A 20147-nucleotide genomic window follows, 5' to 3' on the forward strand; every position below is an offset into this window, starting at 1 on the left:
TGATTAGGAGAGAGATTCATCTTACCAAAGTGAGTCACCATCTCAGATGCTTGGTCTAACGTACTCATTGAGACTTCCTCTGTTGATGGAGAAAGGTCACCACCTATGGAGAATGAACCATCCCAGTTCTCCTAGACTCAGACCCAAAGGTGGTTGTCTCTTCCTTGAAGGTGCCTTTCCATTGACTGTCAAGGACATGTTTGGCAAAGCTGCCCAACTTTTAGCTGTTGTTTGTTGAATGAGATGAATTTCACTAGCCTGAAATGTGCTGCTGCTCCAAATTTTTTAAATCTGTAGAGATTACCAAACGATAGAGCAAGAAGTTCTGTGACATCCAGCTGGATAGAAGCGCCAATATAGCGAGGGCCAAAGAATTCAGGTTAAAAATTTGTAATATTATTCAAGCAACAACAGCAAGCTGAAATGTGCCTCAGTTTCTTGGTGATAAGAAAAGGCCAATGTGAAATGCCACGTGGGAGTGTTTTTGGAGGTAGGGGAGCCCATTTTGAGTCCTTGCCTGTGAGTCCACACTCATAACTCAGTAAATTCACTGGTGTCTCAAGCACACAAGAGCTCCATCTGTCAGAGCACAGCTTCCATGGTGTTTTTCCATTTTTTTTTTTTTTTGGTTACATTTCTGCACCCAAAACGAGCCTGGTGAGAGAAAAAAGGAGAGATTATGAAATTACCCCCACAAAATGCAAGTCTGCAAAATATGCCATCACACACAAAAAAACTCCATGAGACGCAAAACCCCAAACAGCACACTGCAAACAAATCACAAAGAGTTTCTTCAAAAATGTTTGCTAAACTATAATTAGTGTAAGTTAGGGGAACACTTCAAACCGTAATATATTCTAAGCCAACTTGCAAACAGAGCACTTTTAGATTCCTTTTTATTTCCTCAGTAGTTAGTATTTGCTGGGCTGTTTTGCATTTTGAGGAGCATTTATTGCTGCCAGGCAAACCAAACCCTTACATGCTTTAAATTAATGTCCTGATCCTATCAAGGCCAGCTGCCTAAATGTATATAAGGGGTAGCATCAACTGTGTCACTTCAGCGGGATTGCTGCTCCTCTCCTGCAGAAGAATTTCCCCTAAACTTTCATATTCCACCTTCAAATAAGCCACAATGAGCAGACAGGCACCTACAGTGAGCTCCGTCCTCGGACGAAGAGGCTTCAGTTCAGCTTCTGAGATTTGTGGTCGAAGCTACGCGGCCTCTGCCTGCCAACCTGTCCGATGTGGAGCTGGTGCCTATAGCAGCAGGAGCGTCTGTAACCTAGGTGGAAACAGAAGAATTTCCTATGTGAATGGGGTCTGTGGTACTGGATGTTACGGGGAGTTCGGCTATGGAGGTGTAGGCTATGGTAGTGTTGGAGGAAAGGTTGGCCTTTGTGGCCCTAGGGGATATAGTATCGTGCGAGGTTACCCAGATCGCAAGGCTGATGGTATCCAAGGTATCTGCATTGACGAAAGGCTCCTAAAGCCCCTCTGTGTTGGGGTCGACCCGCTGGAACATGAAATACGCTGTCAGGAGAAGGAACAGATAAAGAGCCTCAACACCCAGTTTGCTTCCTTCATCGATAAGGTGAGTACAATCTGCTCCCTACTTAGGCTTCTTTGAGAAAAAAAGAAAAAAGAAAAAAGAAAAAAAGAAAAAAAAGTAGTCCAGCTCATGCCTTGCATCGCTGAGCTAGAACCATGCAAAGATCTGGATTCCCATAGAGCTATATTTTTTCAGGCTGTGATCTTCAGTAGTGGAGAAACTCAGTTAGTACTTGCTGGTGCCTATATTCTGGCCATAGCAGCACCGAACTTTCTTGCAGTTATTGCTCTCTGGACCATTAAACCATTTAAGGTTGGAGTTCTCTCTGCAGCCTTGTTCTAGCTCAGCTAAAAGTTACAGTTCTGACAAGCTCATTTTTCTGTCCTATATTAGATTTTCTTTTCCCATCATTAAATACAGCAACTGTTCCAAAAACGTTTCTAAAGATGGAGGAGATTAACCTTAATTCAGCTATCTAAACATTAGACAGCTGAGTCATCACCTTACGATCCCTTTGTGGAGAAAAGAGACAAACAGGTCCCTCTAGCTGGGGACTCAGTCACATCCTGGAACACATCTTTTGGAGGAGCTTTATTTCGTTTCATTGGTGAGAAAGGGAGTTAGCTCAGATTTAGGCATCTAACCTCTGGATTTAAAATAACGGCAGATAATTTTGTGATCATTATGGCATTTTCCAAAAAACCTATTCTTACACTTGCAGGAAGATGCACTCTATCTGGACCCAAAGTGAGAGCAGACATTTAAATCAGGTGTCAAGTTATTGCTTTCATTTCTTATTTGAAGAACTGCTACTTTTGGGCTTGCAGGTCCGATTCCTGGAGCAGCAGAACAAAGTGCTGGAGACCAAATGGGGCTTCTTGCAGCAATATGTTCTACCAAAGAAAGGGAAAAACCTTGAACTGTACTTTGAGAATTACATCTGCGACCTACGGAAGCGCCTGGACTGCTTGTTATGCGAAAAGCAAAAACTAGGCAGTGAGGAGTGTGCCACAAGCCAGCTGGTGGAGGAGTTCAAGTGCAAGTAAGGGCCTTAAGGTTTCCTATGTCATTTCACTTCTATATTTTGTCTCAGGGAACTTCTCCCAGACATGCAGGGAATGCCCTTTGGGGATGCCAGATTCTTCTGTCTCACTGGGGAACTCTTTGCATTGTTAATGTTGTTGCTCATGAACAAGTTTCTGATCTCTGAATGGTCTGATGTCTGGTCTCCAGACACTGGTCTTACAATGCCTGATGGCAGTCTCTGAGCAAGCAAAGGTTGTTGTTTTTCCAGATGAATAGTGGCTGTGTGTTTGATGGTAATGCTTGGTTCAGCCCTTTCTTGCTCCTTCTCCAACAGATATGAAGAAGAAATCAACAGGCGTACAACTGCAGAGAATGAGTTTGTGGCACTCAAAAAGGTGAGAAGCTCAAAATAGATGGATGATTACACCAATCATGAGTTTATTTGCCGTGAGGCCTGGCTAAAAATGTACGTTATTGGAAGATGCCTGAGAAATTGTGTTATAGTGAGTGGAAAGCAGAAAGCCTGTAAAGAAGCATAGAGTCAGAAAAAGAGGCAGATGGGAGTGTAAGGAAAAAACAATATGTCCTCCAAGCTAACAGCATTAGCATTGCAGCAGTAGTTTTGTTCCCCCAAACACATTCTCTAATTTTCATGCAAGGGTCCATTTGTGAAAGGGGCCTGGTGGATGCAGTGGGAGAGGTTACACTGGAATACTTGGTGTCTGAGAAACTGGTTACCTTCTGATAGCCTCTTCAGATCCTTTATACCTTGACATCAGAAAATGAGAACTCATCTGAACAATACTGGACTCAACCTCTCACACCTTTCTGCTCTTGAAATCTTGTTGAAACAGGTTTCTGTTGTATTGGCACCACATCTGTCTTCCATGTGTTTCTCCAATGTTTTTAGTGAGATTGATCTGGAATGTAGCTCATTTCTCTTTCAGGATGCAGACTGTATCTTTTTGAACAAGGGAGAGCTGGAAGTGAAGGTGGATCTGTTAAGAAGGCAATTGGAGTTGTTGAAATGTGTGTTTGAGGAGGTGAGTTCCTCTGGTCCATCCCGAGTCTCGTGCTGTCTCATCCTTTAGGTGGCCCACATTTCTACAGCTTGAAATCCCTGTTGGACAGTCACCTCTAAGAGCCCTGAATACTTGAAAACATGACACTGCAAGATTGATATAAAACTAATACAAGTACGTTGAACAGGTGGAGAAATCCCCCTTTCTTAACACAGCTCCAGATAGGAACTGGCTGTGTCCTAACTCTACCTCTGGAGGACGAGATGAGTCTGTGTAGTTACTCTGGATTGCAGTTGTCTGATTAGAGCTAAAGAAACTCCCAACTTAATCCTGTCATTAACACCAGTCAAGCGGCTGAAGATGACAGGATGCTAAAGGTTAAGTCACTCAAATTCCTTGCCCTTGATGTGGACAGAATTGCTGCAGGTCAGCACGTAGGTCAGCAGCTGACATGTGGTAACTCATCCAGCAGGTAGGATTTTCTGCTGAGCCAACCTGAGGGATATTTCTTGACTTGTTCTATCCATCAGCTAAGCAGCGTGGCTCTTTGTTCCAGCCCTTCCTTCACTACAAAGTCTGAGAATTGCTAACAGCTGACTAAGCCATTCCCCAACATGTAGGAACGAGCTCAGGTGGATCGCCAGCTATGCGACACCTCGGTCATTGTGAAAATGGACAACAACCGAGACCTGGACATGGAAAGCATCATTAAGAATGTTGAATGCTGGTACCAAGAAATAGCTCAGAAGAGCAAAGAAGAAGTTGATGCTTTCTACCAAACCAGGGTGAGTAAGGAACAACAGAGGTCTCAGCCAGGCTACTTAATGGGCTGCGGTTGAACTGATGATTGTCTTGTCTCTCAATTCCAGTTTCAGGAACTTCAGGATAAAAGGGGCAAGTATTGTGATGATCTGCAAAGCAACAAGTGTGAGATTTCAGAATTGACTCGGATGATACAGAAGTTGCAGTGTGAACTTGAGAACGTGAAGAAGCAGGTAGGTGACACCCAGAGGTGCTGCTTGCAGAAGGGGCTACATCTTAGAAGACAGCTGAAATATGGGTGAGGATAATGCATCAGCCCTTAGTAGACTAAAGACCTGTGCTAGGCTAAGTCCCAAATCCAGAAACTGCTCCAGGGAAGTTAGTGCTTTTTGTCAGTTTGCAACTGGAACAGCTGATTAATCCTAAGGCAGAATGCCCATGAATTAGGGAATAAGGCACTGAAGACATCTGCATTGTTATCCTCTCCTCTGACAGGTCACCTCTCTGCAAACCTCCATTTGTGATGTTGAGCAGTGCGGGGACTGTGCCCTGAAAGATGCCCGGGAGAAACATATTGAGCTGCAGAATGCCCTCCAGAAGGCCAAGGATGAGCTGGCTTGCATGCTGCGGGATTACCAGGAGCTGCTGAATGTCAAGTTGGCCCTGGATATTGAGATTGCAACATATAAGACTTTACTGGAGGGTGAAGAAAGCAGGTGGGTGACAGAGAGCTTGTTTCCTTTCCCCTGGATGTCAGAGCTACAGGCCCGAATGATTCCACCACCCAAGGGAACTTAGCAGCTCCAGGATACTCCCAGACTCATAGAAACTGGGGCTGGAAAGATGGCCGGAGGCCATGCAGTCCACCCCCTGTGCCAGCAAAAACAGTTCCTGTCCTAGGGATAGTCAGACATGTTGCAACAAGGGATTAAGAGACAAGAGGGCTGGATATGTGGCTGGCAGTTATGAGTAATTTTGACTTTCTGGATGTGCAACTAGTTAATAGGGTAACGTGCCTTTCTCTTCTCTCCTCTAACAGGATATGTGTGGGGAATCCAGTGAGTGTGTGTAAGTAACCTGAAGATCTACAGTTGGATTCTCCAGCTATTAATGTTTCTAGGCTCATTTTAGGAAAGGCAGTTTATGAAATAGCATTATCTGTCTGTCCTGGCTCCCTCCGCCATTGATGCCCTTTTCCATTTCAACCCAGTTTGACAGTGAAGTTTTTGTCCCCAACATCTCAAGTACCTCCAAGTTTCAAGAAAATTGGCGTTTGGGTGGAGGGAGAAAGTTTAAATTCATTCTCTTTTCTACTTTTGGAGGCAATAGCCAGCTCAGCAGGCAATGTACAGATGTGCATTGGACTACGGAGAGAAAATGTTGCCAGATGAGCAATGTGGGAATTGGGAGGTTCTGTGAGGGGATGTGTTGGGACATGGGGGAGGAGGTGGAAGGATCAGGGGCTCAGGTATGTTGGATAAACCCAGAGGAAATCAGGTTTGGTTGGTTCTGTCATTCATGAAACAACTTGCCTATGAGAGTGTTCCAGCTTTTCTCTCCAAATAACTAATCCTGTGGGCTGTCTTGTAGCTGTGGTCAGCAGTGGCTACAATATCCCTGAAGACTGTGGGGTGCTGGCTGGAAGCGGGGCTGCATGTGGCTACGGCTCCCTGGGGAGACGGTCTGGACGACCCAGCTCCCAGAATGGAGGATTCAGCTCCCGGAGCGCCGGGATCTACCCAAGGAGAGTCGTTAGCTCTGTGGCCAAGCAGTGTGTCCCAGAGGTGTTTTGCCAAGCCGGAGTGGTCAACTGCAAAAGTGGAGGGTTTAGCTCCCAAAGTGGGGGCTACCCAGCCCGTACCGTTATAAGCACGGGAAGTGGGGGCTTGAATGCTAGAATTGGAGCTTGCCAAGCTGGTGGTATGGTCAGCCTTGGAAACCAAGGCTGTGTCATCAGGCAGCTGGGTGGCTCGCCGGTCGTTGTGGCTAATAGCCCCGAAGCTGTGGGATGCAACAATGGAGTGGTGGGGAATTTGGGGGTCGTCAGAGATCCATGTGTTGTTCCATAGGCCAACAGACATGGAGGTGGCGCGACAAGGAACATCACAGTGCAATGCTTAGACACACGGTTCCTACACCTGAAATGACGCAGAATAAATTATCTGCCCACTAAGAGTAACACTTATGAAGAGTCCATTCCCACACAGAAGCCTTCATTAGCAACACATATACCCCACCAAGTTACGTTTGCAGAATACCCAAACCTAAAGATCCATCTCTAGCAAGCTTCTCCAACAGGTGCTCAATACCATATTAGTTCTTTGAGTTTGTACTGTCCAGATTATTGCAGCTTTAGGGGTTTGCTTGTTGCACTGCCTTCTCTCTCTGGCTTTTCCTATAACCAGCAGGTTCATTAACAATGTTCTTCCTTACAAGACACCTCTTTTTCTTATAGCACCTCCCAAAGCATTTCAGAAAAGAGAGTGATGATTTAACTTTCTCAGAAGGCATTGCAAAAACCATGCTTCTTTTCCTGTCCAAGAAGAGACCTTGAGCTGCAAATCTGAGCTCCAATTTTAAACAAGGCAATTTCAATTTTCAAAGCGCCTGCTATTTACACTGCAGCCATAGGCTTTTTGTGGAATTTGCTTACAGATGAATACATAGTACCTTCATTTGCTTCTGCATGTTAGGGGTGGCTAGTTCAAAGCATGCTGATTTTTAGAAGCGCTCACCCCCACCCCAGAAATACCAAGGAAAGTTTCTCGAAGTTGTCGGTGCATAACACTTCTGAGTTTGACATCTTGTATTCAGATAACCAGAGCTTCTTTCATTGACTTCTCAAACTTTCCAGCTTTTCACTGTGCCTTCAATAAACTGCATGTAAGTAAATATTTTGTTCCTGAATTTTTCTACCTATAGTATTTAATGAAATTAAATGGCACAATGGGTGATGTGCTTTTTCACAGACTAAATGTCCATGTGGGGAGAAAGGAACAACCAGGTCTTTTGATTCTCTTTAGACAATTTGGGGCATGGTGGGACTCAGATTCCAGGAAAATCCAAAGGTGTTTATTCTGTTTTATTTATGTTCTTGTATCACATCTCCTATATGGTATTTTAGAGCCCAAGATGCTCTTTACATAAGCAACAACTGTTAACAAAGCTTGCAAGAAATCTCTCTTTCAGTCATTCTCATTCATGGGCTCAACAGGCTTGTGATGGGGGCTGCAGAAACCTTTGCTTGAATGCCACTAGGGAAAACAAAATTTGACATTCCCCAAACGACCTGAAGGGCAAAGGATGAATTGTAAGAGCTCTTGGCCATATTGAGGTGGGTTTGGCTAAGCTGACTTTGCCTCAGCTTAGAAGTTTCCCATACAGGGCTCTACACCTGAGCTAGTCACTGAGGGTCCGTTTCATAGAAAGAAACCAACATTGCCATGGTGAGATTAATTCTACTAAACATAGACGCCTAATTTAGCATGAGATGTATCACTCTCTAGCCTCTACTGGCTGCATCAATTAGATTCCTCCTGGCTCTACAGGGAGCTCGGGGCAGGAGTATTAACGCAAATGGAGACATCACCATATTAGACGCCTGCATTTACTCAGACGAATACACCCTGCCTGTCATCCACAGGATTCACAGACACTATTATCACAGTGAATTTCTTCCTGTCTCCAGCACATGAAGAATTATAGGTCACATGGCACCATTAATCTCCCCACTCTTGCAGGGCAAAATTCTAATTGCAACCTAAAACCCAGTGAATACTAAAGATCGACACAGGGAAGATGATAAGCACCTTTGAGAAGGGGCATATGGTGTCATTTCTATGTTAGGAGCAGAAACCCTCTTGTCTAACTATGACCAACTGAATGTTAGACTAAAATAGGTGAGATGGGCAGCCCACCACATGAGCATCTCTCCTCTCATTGTTGAGTAGAGGAAGCCTCGTTTAACCGTTTATCTAACTTTAAAGTGGCTAAAATTAGATGAGATGGAGCCTACCTAAGTGGTGAATTTTTGATCTGAATTGAATGCATCCACCACTGTGTATTTGCAAATATAACTTGAAAAGAAGGATAGTCTGATGCTTGGAGTCCCAGCTGAGAAATTAGGGAGTGCCATTTGTGTGCCACCCAAATGTCACCGATTTCCAGTGCAGCCTTGATCAAGTCACTTTGGGCCAGGGCCAGGCAGCGTGTGCGGTGCAGGTGTCTAGGAACCACTGTGGCTCGAAGCTTTAATCTTCCTTGGAGCTACAAGGACACACAGCCCTTCCCTTGCTAACCATAGTCAGAGATACTAGGCTTGGTTTTCTTTCAGAGGCTGAACAGAGGCTGTTTTTCTGTTGGGAGTTGTTGTCACTAAAAAAGACGGTTGCTTGGGAATGAGAAGGTGGAGAAACCCCCAGCGTTGGGACTCGGAGTTAGTTCTCACCAGCCGCTGCCAACTGACTTGACTAATGAGTCTTGTCCTTGCTTGCACTCCCTCCATGGCCTGGCGAGACAGGAATTTGCTTTGCATGACGTTCCCAGTCTCAAAGGGGTGAGAGCCCAGCAAGCCTCACGTTTTCTGGAGCTTTTTCCTCCTGACCATTAATGTGCTGAAGTCAGGGTTTTAGTATCCCCAGATAAAAAGGCCAAAGAGGAAGACGAGCCTGGGATATTGTGGAGCGAAGGGTAACTCGCACCAGGGTTGTGCCTGTTGGGCGAACTGCAGATGGGAATCTAAAATAGGCTCCTAATGTTATGAAGGGTGAGTCCTTCTCCCATCCAAAGCAAGAAAGCAGGAGGCGACTGCCTAATTTAAATAGGAACATAATGATCTTTTAGCAGACTGAATAATAGAGAGAAGAAAGAAAGATGATCCTACCTGTTCCAAAACAAGGGCAGGACCTTTCCTCCTAGTGTTTGACTCAACACCCAAATGTTCTTAGCTATAATTTTAACAAACCAAAGAGGAAAAGAAAGACAGCTTTTATTTTATTTTATTTTTTTGTTCCTATAGCTACCGCTGAATGGGCTACCTCTTTAGATTTTTGTCACAATAGCGTAAGGAAAAGTTTCATCTCAGATGGTTTTCAAACCATTCATTAAGCCTTGTATTACAAGTTCTAAGAGGCTGGGAACACTTCCTGAGTTGAAAGGGACACATAAATGAAAGCTAAGCTACTACTATTTTCCTTTCCCACTTTTTTTTTTTAATTTTAAAACAATTTTCCCATGTTGAATCATGGTAAAATGGCAAAATCATACTATAGTTTTAAGTGAACTTGTGGCACCTAAAGAGTTTTGTTGCGATCATTTAAAAGGACTGTTCTGACCAATTTTTAATTCTTTTGCCTCTTCTTCCTAACCACAATTATCTTAAACTAATAGTTGTTTTAAGCTGGGGAACTGGATTTTCTATCATTCAAAAGTATTCAGAAAAACCCTGATAATTGAGAAATGTTTCTGTTCAGGTCTTTTAGTGTAAAAAAAAATTCATTATAGTAATTTATCCTATGAAATGTTTTAGTTGTGGTGGTTTTTTTGCCTGACCAGTACAACCAGTCTAAGCCAAAATTTAATATGGCCAAGGAAAAGAGGAAGAAGCGCGACAATCTAGACTAAGCGCGTGATCCCAGTCTCCCCCATCACCCACTCATGAGGTAGACTGGCAGTGTGGAGGGTGACGAGTCCCCTCCAAGATCGGTGGTGCTGACCCACTCACCCTGAACTTAATTTACAGCCTGGAAAAGATGATTCATCTCCTGCAGCTTTCTGCACTAAATCACCAATAGAAGAACATGGGGCTAGGAGTAAGAGGAGGTAACAGGAACAGAGAGAAATTAATTACACCTCCAAGGTGCCCCTGCACCATCCTGCACAGGGAGTCCCTCCTGTACAAGGTGGAAGAGATGGCACAACCCCAGCAGTCAACTGCAAAAATACACTTTTAAAAGCAAATATTTGAACTCGTAATTAACCTTAGTGAGTGGAATTCATTAAACAAGGAAATGTTCTCCGAGTCAAGCTTGTCAATGAAGCACTTTCATCTGCTATTATCTGCATCTGTTGTTCTCCATATATGCGATAGCTACTGTAATGTTTTTTCATGTCAAAACCACTCACCAAACCAAACCTTGCAAGTTCAAAACCATTTATCTCATCCATCCTTACCCAAGTTCTTATACCCACATGAGGGATGTTTTCAAAGTGTCCCACTAGAGGGGCTCTTCCCCTTTCTGCTCTGCCCTTTCCCTGCAGGATGGGTGCCTTTTCCTTTGCTCCTCACCTGGAACGAGCTAAGATGGAGGCTCCAAGATCTAGCGCTGGACAATAGGTCTTTGCTTTCACCTTTGCTGCTGCTTGGGAGCTATGTAGGCTCCAGTTTTACGCAGCCTTTGCATACTTTCCAGTTGGAAGATGACCAGGAAGGAGTAGTGACGGCAAGATTCTCAGAAGCTTTGCTGGAACAGGAGCTCCCTTCGGTCCTTGTGCAAGTCTATGGAGACTTTGATGGTGGATAGTATGCAGTAAAGCAGCTGGGGTGGCACAAGATAGGGATATAAGTATCACAGTTTATCTTTAAAGATCTCAGAGGTTGTAGGATCCCTGTGAGTGCAGAAACTTTAGCTGACTGCAGTCAGCAATAAGAGCCAAAGCATCAGCACAGATGAATGCTCCCAGCGATGCTGTGGCCAGCGATTTCTGCCTACGAAATACATAGATGAAGAAATCTCAGCACCAAACTCCCTTGCTTGACGGATAAGGCGAGAGCAGGAACTTTGCTTTACTCCATGGTGAACACCTTACAGAGGCAAACTGGGAAGTCCCCAGCCACCTCAGAAAGAAATGGTTTGGCATATCCCACTCAAAAAAATAAAGTCTTTCTTAATTTCAGCTTTTCATGCCAAGTGTCGGGGGGATGGTTAAATAGCTTGGAATTTCCCGGGGGACAGAAATTGCGTTTTTGTGGCCTGACATAGTTGACATAAATTTACTATATTTTTACTGTTTTTTAAAATGTTTTACTCCTTTTATTGCTATTAAGTATCATTTGCATTTTTGGCTTCAGATGCCCAATTTGCAAGCTGCGTATCTAGCTCCCAGAACGTACAAGTGGTTTTATTTCCCCTTTCTGACTTCTAGATCAAATGAGGTGGCCTCGCTGCCTTTCCGATACATTGCTTTCTATTCTTGAATGAATACACTGTTTACTGTAATTATTACTACATTATTATTATTATTGTTACTCCTAGTAGACAGTGCTGGTGACCAAGCGGGCAGCCTTGTGGCTGCACACTAATCTGGCCTCATGGGGAAATCCGAAGCTGTATTTTCAGCACTGCATCTGCAGCCCGAGGAAGTGGATAAACATTTTCCGGTGCAGGTGGGAAGAAACGATACACAACAAGCCTGCCACGAAGCAGATTGTGGATGAACACAAGTAAGAAATTAGCCAGTATTTAGTTTCTCCTGTGAAAATTCAGCCTCATTCCTTGCAGCCGGACAGCTCCACAATCCACCTTATACTCAAAAGCAGGCTGTTGCGTGTGATGTGGTCAATGTTACTAGCAGGAGGGAGGGGGAAACTTCGTCAGAGATCGCTCATGACAAGGCATGGATCAGGGTAAGAGCAAGATATTCTGGGCTCATGGCCTGAACTCAGCCCGCAGGACGGAGGATTCCCCAGTTCCTTGGGTACAAACAGTATAGGAACGTTCTGGATCATTCATGCCTCTGCTTAACAAAACTTCTCTCCTTTTTACGTTAAACCTTCACTTTTGTTTGGATGCTTCGACTCAGCAGCATTAGAAGAAAGTGAACTTCGAACCTTTCTGTTTGCTGGCTGAAGCTGCGTCTGGGTAAATGTTGACCTGGCAGCCCCCAAGCATTTTTTTTTGTTGCTTTTGGTCAGGATTTCAGGGTTTCTATTCTATATCCCAGGAGATATGAACTGGAAATCAGAAAAGACTCAGAGGCAGGGAGTGAGTTTGTGATGGCCTAGAGGGTGAGGAAAGGAGATGCATGGAGACCATTTCTTCATTTATCCCTACAAAGTATATGCAGACCAACACTGCACAATACAATAGTTCCTTTCTATCAGCCAGTCATTCTTTTGCTCATTATTATTTTTTCTCACCTGGAGGCCTGTGAATCCTTAAAAATTAATGCGATCTTTTCAGGTGTGCTCTTCTCAAAGCACAGGCTTAATTTTTGCTTTCCCACTTTTTTTTTTTTTAAGCTGGTTTGATTGAGGTGGCTGGAGGAAACTCCTAACCTCAGACAACATGATCTGCAAGTCTCTTCAAAAGAAACAAAAGGAACACAAACCCAAGCCAACTATGCGAAACAACTGGCTCGTTCGGTGTGGACTTCTTGGTGCCTCCATGTGGCTCATCCTACATTGGCTCTTTGGGAGCTGGACAGCATATACATTGCCACGATAGCACTGCAGGCAAAGGCGGAATTGTTGAGGCAGGAGCTAGAACTGCTGAGATGGGTTTTTTTGAAGCAGTTGCAATTCCTCCCCTTCTGTCCCCAAGGAAATGAAGCACATGCTTTCCCTGGAAAAACCCTCATCAACAGTACAATCTAGTTTCCTGTAGACAAAAGAGGGTTTGGAGCTGGAATGTCTACTTATGCAAAATCTTCGCAAATTGGGCTTATGTACCAGTTGCACATGGGAATGAAAAGTCTTACAGATATTCTTCAGGATTCAGGTAGGTCTCTGTGCTACCTATATGCTGCAGTGGGGAATCCTCCATCTATGCCCAAGGCTAGTTGGAGATGGTCCAGTTCTGTAAGTAGATTTATCCTTTTCCTGGATTAAAGTGCGGCTGGTATATTCCTCACTGATGAGTCACTCCAGGTTGGACTTTAGCTGCAGGATTAGGACTCATATTATACAATTAGCTCTACATTTCCCCAAGAATGATGCAAATAAGGGGGAATTGCTCCTGACTGCAACTTTTTGCGACCCTTAGGCACAAGCTTTGAAACACCTCCAATACTGTGAAAATGGACAACAGACGAGAGACAGGCACAGGCAGTTCAGAAACCCCAGCACCAGTTTCAGAGCAGAGCTCAACAGAGCAGAGCAGAAATCAAGTCATTGGAAGGGTAAAGCATAAAAAATATTTTACATTTTAAGGTGATTTTTAAGTTCTGGGGTCAAGGTATGAGGACTCTGTAACTGAGAAACAGGGCCTGAGCACTCAGCATCCAAGACCTCTGGCTTTGGAGATGAGACCAGGAGCTCCCTGCAATGCTCTGCTTGTGTCAGTGATCGTGATTTTGGGTGGGAAGGAGGTGATAAACCTGTGCAGAGCAGCATGCAATTATGCCAAACCCAGTAGCAATCTCATGAGCAACTCGTTCTTTTTATCATGTACTCTTGGAGTAACTTGAAAGCAGTCACACGAAAGGGGTATGACGCTTCAGGGGCACTATGCCTCCGGTGTTTGTCAAGCCTTAACTGAAAGGAGGACAGTGAAGCCACAGTTGTCATGCTCAGTAATTACAGGGAAAGTTGAGCTGCCTGTCAATCCTTTGACAGGTAGCCTGTCTGCAGACAGGTATTTGCGATGCTGAGCAGCTTGGTGGCTGTGTTTGCAGAAACGCCTAGGAGAAAAACACAATATGCTCTCTGCAGGAAGCTAAGAATGAGCTGGAAGGGCAGGTGTGCAATTATTAGGACATCTTGAGCACGAGGCTGGCTATGGCCATTGAGATTTCCACACGCAAGCCATTTCTGCATGGAGAACAAGCGAGACAAGTGCTTAATGCTCCCTGGTATCATGCACTGCATTCAGCCGCTGGATTACCCCGTAGGATATTCAATGAGAAAGAGCAACCACATAATAACAAGAACAAAGAGAATAACATGGCAACACACCAATGCACTGCCACTGTTTCAAGAAATTAGGCTGGAATTCCCAAAATGAACCTTTATCTGTGTGCTCAATCCCCAAGGAATTCAGGAGGAAACTGGATGCCTAATTTGCTTAGGATGGGTCGAGCGCAGAGTTAGTTTAGCTGTTAAATGAAATCCTGCAGTTCTTAGATCCTGCTCTGTGCTGTTTCTTATGAAAGCAGCAGATTTGCCTAATAATGTATTTCCTGTTATCCTCCAAAAGAGCATGGCCAGGGAGCCTGTCAGCATAGCTATGTAAAACATGTAATTTACAGCTGGAAGGCTTTTTCTTTTTCACTTTTCTATGCCATTTCTAACTTTCAGTCCCAGTTACTGAGCACTGTGTCTTCTTGCAGCACTGGTTCCCTCGTCCAGTTCAGTGGATAGTCATTGTACAATGGCTGGAATCCAAACTCAGTATGGACACATCTCTGGCCATGGAAGAAAATATTTTCTTACAACGGGAGATTAAGGCCAAGAGGTTTAGGAATGCACCTCAGAAATACAGTCAAATCTAAGCCTGACTTTGCACTTCCGGAGGCTCAGTGATCTTGCCCACTGGAAAGTATAGCTGCAGAAGAGAGGAGCTTTGGGAGATGGCATTACCAGTCCAGAGATATAATCATCACCGTTGGTTGCCCTTATGTCCCTAGATGTGTGGTTTGCTAGCAATTCAGAGAGTTCATCTCTGGAAATGGAGGTCACAACTCAGTAGGCTTGCTCTGCCGGGGAAATAAAGGCTGCGGTGTCCAATGTTTCAGCTGGCTGTTTTCCAGAAGAGATAGCATTGGGGTTTTACGTAACCCCAATTTTTGGAGCAGGTGATTCTGAGTATTAGAGTTGAGATAAATACAAGTTGGTTGCAGATTCCTCTAGGACAACTATTGCTTTATACCTCTAGTTAGCACAGCGACAAGAACCATAATATAGAGCTTATACAGCAAGCCACCACTTCTGGAATGACACATTGTGAGTTTTTTGCGTGCTTATGGCAAAATGAATCACAAAAGTGACTCTAACCATTCATTAAGATAATAGGTACATCCTCTAGAAGTTATACCTTCTGTAATCACCTTAATCTGAGTGTCCACCTCTGGAAAGCTTTATGAATAGCCAGTTCATAAACATAGCATTGTTATTTCTCCTGGTTCATATTTGTCCTTTTATTCTGCAGAGTTTGGTAGCCCTATGTGGACACCACCTCTGCTCTCCAACCATGGACCTGTGGCTCTGCAAAGCGTGACTCATTGCCTCCAAGTTTTCTTGCACTGGTGACTGCATAAAACCATTTTTTGCTTGATGATACCAAGCTTTCTCATTGACCATTAATGGAGCCCACGCCTCTAGCTTGAACTTGGTGACTTCTTTTTAGGTAGCTGAACTCAGGTGAGAGAACCCTATGCTAGAAGTGCTGCTATTCTTTTATGTTATCTGGATTGCTAAATCATTTTTACAAGGCCAGAAGTATGATTTGCTTTCTACTGAACCGTAGAAATCACAGAACTCTCTCTCCCACCATCCCTCCTTGCAGTCATGCATTTTAAATCTATGCAGCACACTGAGATCACATTGCTGATAAAAGCTCTGCATTTCTTGCTCTGCTGCCAATAAGCTGCATGCAATGTTTGTGTGTTGTCTCTACGTCATTTTTTTTAAGAAGTCTGTTTATAGGTTTGCAAAATTAGCTCTATTATATTAACTGCACACACCGAAGAGCTGCTTTCTATGATCATTATTATATATACTCATGTGCACACAAACAGAGGCATAGATTTATAGACCTATAGATGGGAATTAGTTGAAATTCAGTGGCTGAATTCCCCTCTTCCCACACTCTCCCCTTTCACTCAGCTGCTGGAGGGCATCTCTGGAGTCCCTGGCTGGCTCAGTGCATGAAGGCACATGCTGTCTGCTTAAAAAGTTTCTATCGCAGGAGAGAAGAGGGAGAGAGACAACTGTCCCATGAAAGAATACAGCATTTCCAACCTCAAAATCTGACATGATTCCCATGACTTTTTTTTTAATGAGGAAGGCCCACCTTTCCCCAGGAAAACACTTTTGGTGCAAAACTTGCACCCTTTACTTGGCACGTGGTTAATAACCCTCTGCAGTGGCAATTCCCAATTTTATTCCTGGCTGTTGTGTTGTGCTTTCATCACGCCACTGCCATACCAATTCCACCCCATTACTCAGAACCCTAATAAACCATCAGGCCCTGAGTGTTAGCACAAAGCTAGGCCAGGTGACGCAAACGGTCTTGCAAATTCCTATGCAAAAGAGGAACGTTACAAAGGAAGAGAGCAAACGCCCATGATGTTTGGTACGAAACCTATTTGTCTCTTGCAAAATAAAATGGTAAATAAGAACCACGAAGGAGAGTGTCTCTGCTTAGGTCACTCGGTACCAAATGGAGATTTTCAAAATCCAAATAGCCTGTCTTTTGTTGCAGCTGGCACCCCACCGACTGCAGTCAGTATTTCCAGCAAAAGGCATGCAAGCTTTGCCCAAAAGATACGTGCAACTCTGTGTCCTACACCCACGTTTTCCACTGCACGAATAAAGAACTGTCCTGAATATGACAACGTTCCCCTGAATGAAACACCTGGACTTGGTTTCAGGGCACCAAGATGGGCCAGTGCACCACAGCGGACACAGGGTCTGTCTAGTAGGTAGCTCTCCATGTCCCCTGGGTGAGACATCCCCTTTGGGAGCTATATTCTTGTCTGCTTTGCTTAATATCTCCATCCTGCCACAATACCTGATCAGTCACCTACAGTTTATTATTGCACAGATCCTCTTTCCAGAAGAAAGAATGCCGCGGGAGGGTTAAGGTTCTGGCACGGTCTTATCTGGCAGATGCTCTATTGCAAGCACTGATAGTGTGTATTGGTGGTGACCACAGCTGCTCAGGGAAGAGTCAGAAAGGGACCTCAGGAATTATCTTGTCCATCTTCTTGCCCCAAAGCAGCATGAATGCTATTTAATGGCTGGGGTAGAGCCAGTCTGAGGGTGAGAAGCATAACAGTTGTGGATCGGCTGTGGAGAGATCCTCGCCAGGTCACGGGGAGGAGAGCAAGGCGCCCAGTGGCAATGGAAGGAGCCCAGACTGTTGTCTCTGCCCAGGCCCTGTCCCCACAAATCCACTGTCTGCTTTGATGTGGGAGCAGAATCAAGCTGCAGTTAAGAGACCTGGAAAAGTGACCTTTGGAGGGCCGGCTCCACGAAACCCCAGGGACAACGTCCCGGGGGCCTCATTAGTCATTTTAATGGAGACATCACGGTCCCTTTCACAGGGAGCCATGAAAACTGCCCAGCCTGCAGGGAGGGAGGCTGAACACCGGCCAACGGCAGTGAGAGCGTGATGCCAAGACCTGCCAAACCCATTTCCTTGGGAAAGGGTCTTAAACAGGTGGTTTTCTCAGTGGGCAAAAGCTTTGATGGTTGTGTTGTTTCACCCAGAATCATAGCAGAAGGCTGCAAAGCCCCCAGGATCTACCTAGCCACACTGATGATTTAACAGGCCCCAATTTAGCAAGGCACTTAAGCTGCATTAATGTACCCCAATACATCTGGATACACGTAAATCTCAAAGGCTTAAGTCTCATGGAAGCCACTACAGTTCAAGGCATATTTTGGGCCAAGGACCTCAGGGGTTTCCCCAGTCAATCAGGGTGTAAGCTGCTGCTTTAAAGCTTTGCTGAATCCTGTCAGCCTGAAAGCTGTGGTTTTCTCTCTTCCTTGTAAAGAGGAAGGTTATTCTCTTTCTAAAGCACTTCAAACATTATCGGACCTGCAATCAGCAGGGACGAAGCACAGAGACAAGGGAAGAAAAGCCTCTAACAAGAGAACTTTTGCTTCTGATTTGAACTAGTGCTCTGCATGAGTAGGGCGGACAAAATAAAAACAATGGCAATCCTGCTCTTAAGAAGACCAAATCGCCTCAGAGTGTTTCCTCCTTTGAAGTTTATGTAACCAGAGCTCAGGGTTTCCACCATGTGACTGCAGATGGGCTTTCTGAAAGCTCAGCAGCTGAAACCACAAGCACTGCCCTGAACTGTTTCCCTCTGATGTGCGAGGCTGGGTACCTGGAAGCAGCCACTTCTTAGGGCTGGAAGGAGGAGTTGAATGTTGAAGCACAGGTTTGTTGCTTTCAGCTTGCGAAGGAACAGCCCGGCAGCATTTCGTATGCAGGAAGGGACCTCAGAGGCTGCTGCAGAGCTCTCGGCTGGTGGAGGAACGTGGATGGGATGTCCCACAAGCAGCATTTTCCCTCCTTGCCAATGAGATCAGGTCTTGTTGGTCTTTTCCAACTAGGTCTACCGACCTCAAACGGCACAAGCCACATGTTGAGGGGGCCACCTAGCAGATCTGAGCAGAACAAGATCCAGATTTCTCATGGCTGGAAAACCCAGCAAGTTGCTGCCCTCAAGGATGAAGGGTGGCATCTTTCTTGCCATGAAAAGGAGACGGAGTCTGTCCCCGTGCTCCTGCTGGATCAGTGACTGGTTCCCACCCAGCATTTCAGCATCAGTGGTCACCACCCCAAACATCTCATCTCTTCCCCACTATAGCTGCACCAACTTGGGTGTGCAGGGCTCAGGTGTGCAGAAAACAGCCAGCAGGACCACAGCCACTTGTGCCAGTAGTTTGATGGCCTGAACTTCTGCCTATTTTGCTACCACCACCACCGACAGTCAGCCTAGGAGCTGCCCATGGTTATGCCAGTGAAAAGAGGTCCCGAAGCTCAAGTTGTACAGACCTACCGAAAGGCTAAACGATGCTTTAGACCACCCATGAGTGCCCTGTTTCAAGGCAGCGCTCAAGCCTTGGTTTCAGACTACACATCCAATTGTCCTCTATGATGCTTGCACCAAAACTTCAGTACAAAAATAAAACAAATTTCTGAAATAATATCCCTTTTCACTTACTAGCAAAAGGTTCAGGTGCTTGGATTACCATGGGCACAATGACATAAAGGGCTGCGGTGCCCCAAAGCTTCTCTGCTTTCTCCAGCTATCTCATAAATAAAATCACCTCTCATTGCAAGACTTGCGTCCCAATATCCTCAGACCAATGCAGCTGCAACAGAACTACTACATGATGAAAACTGCATGCAATATTTTTATAGTTCACTTCATCCAATTATGAGATCTATTAAAAAAAGGGAAGATCTTTGCCTGGAGAGACTCCACATGTTCTAAATCATGATACTTCCTTTGCATTATTTTTAATTCAAGACTATCTACTTCAAGTTTACCATACAACTAACTAGGAATCCTCCCAGAACCAGTTAAGTTTGCCTCAGCAAAGATGCAAAGCCTTCTTAAGACAAGCTATGCAATCACTTGTGATTCTGTGATTAGACCCCTTTGTTCAGGCAAAAAAAGTACTTTATTTGTTTCCAAGCAAATTCAAAAAATCTTTTTGAGAATTTTAATTAAGGTATGTACCTTCTCATTAACAGATATTACTAGAATAATTTAACGTCAAATAGGTGTGTCACAGGAATAAGAGGAAAAAAGTTCACTCCGGCTAACATTTCTCAACCTGTTCGTAACACTTGATTTCACTTCTTTGTCGCATCTCCAGCTACTGCCTGCATGAATCCTCCATATGTGCCAGTCACATCACAGCCAGATACTATGCCCAGTTATCCCCTTCCCTATGCACATAATTAAATAATAAAACACTTTGCCATCTGCAACCGAGCACTTCCCAGAAATGCCTTATCTTCAACACCATGCTCTAAGGGAGACGTCAAACCACAGTCAAACCAGTGACTGCATTTCATGTGCACATCCCCAAATTTGCAAGAGCATCAGCACTGCTCCCGCTCCTGAATTCAGCATTTGCCCCATCACATGTAGAGTGAACTCGA

General features: G+C 44.6%; 1 protein-coding gene across 1 annotated transcript; it reads left to right on the top strand.

The window, feature by feature from the left end:
- The first annotated feature begins 1132 nt into the window (after positions 1 to 1132).
- LOC138062561 (keratin, type II cytoskeletal 4-like) lies at positions 1133 to 6428 on the top strand. Its single transcript, XM_068921325.1, has 9 exons — positions 1133 to 1591; positions 2377 to 2591; positions 2910 to 2970; positions 3523 to 3618; positions 4218 to 4382; positions 4467 to 4592; positions 4855 to 5075; positions 5399 to 5427; positions 5950 to 6428. Exons 1-9 carry the CDS (start codon positions 1133 to 1135, stop codon positions 6426 to 6428), a joined length of 1851 nt encoding a protein of 616 aa, XP_068777426.1.
- The last annotated feature ends 13719 nt before the right edge of the window (positions 6429 to 20147 follow it).

The sequence above is a fragment of the Struthio camelus genome, chromosome 28 (assembly GCF_040807025.1).
Source record: "Struthio camelus isolate bStrCam1 chromosome 28, bStrCam1.hap1, whole genome shotgun sequence".
NCBI lineage: Eukaryota > Metazoa > Chordata > Aves > Struthioniformes > Struthionidae > Struthio > Struthio camelus.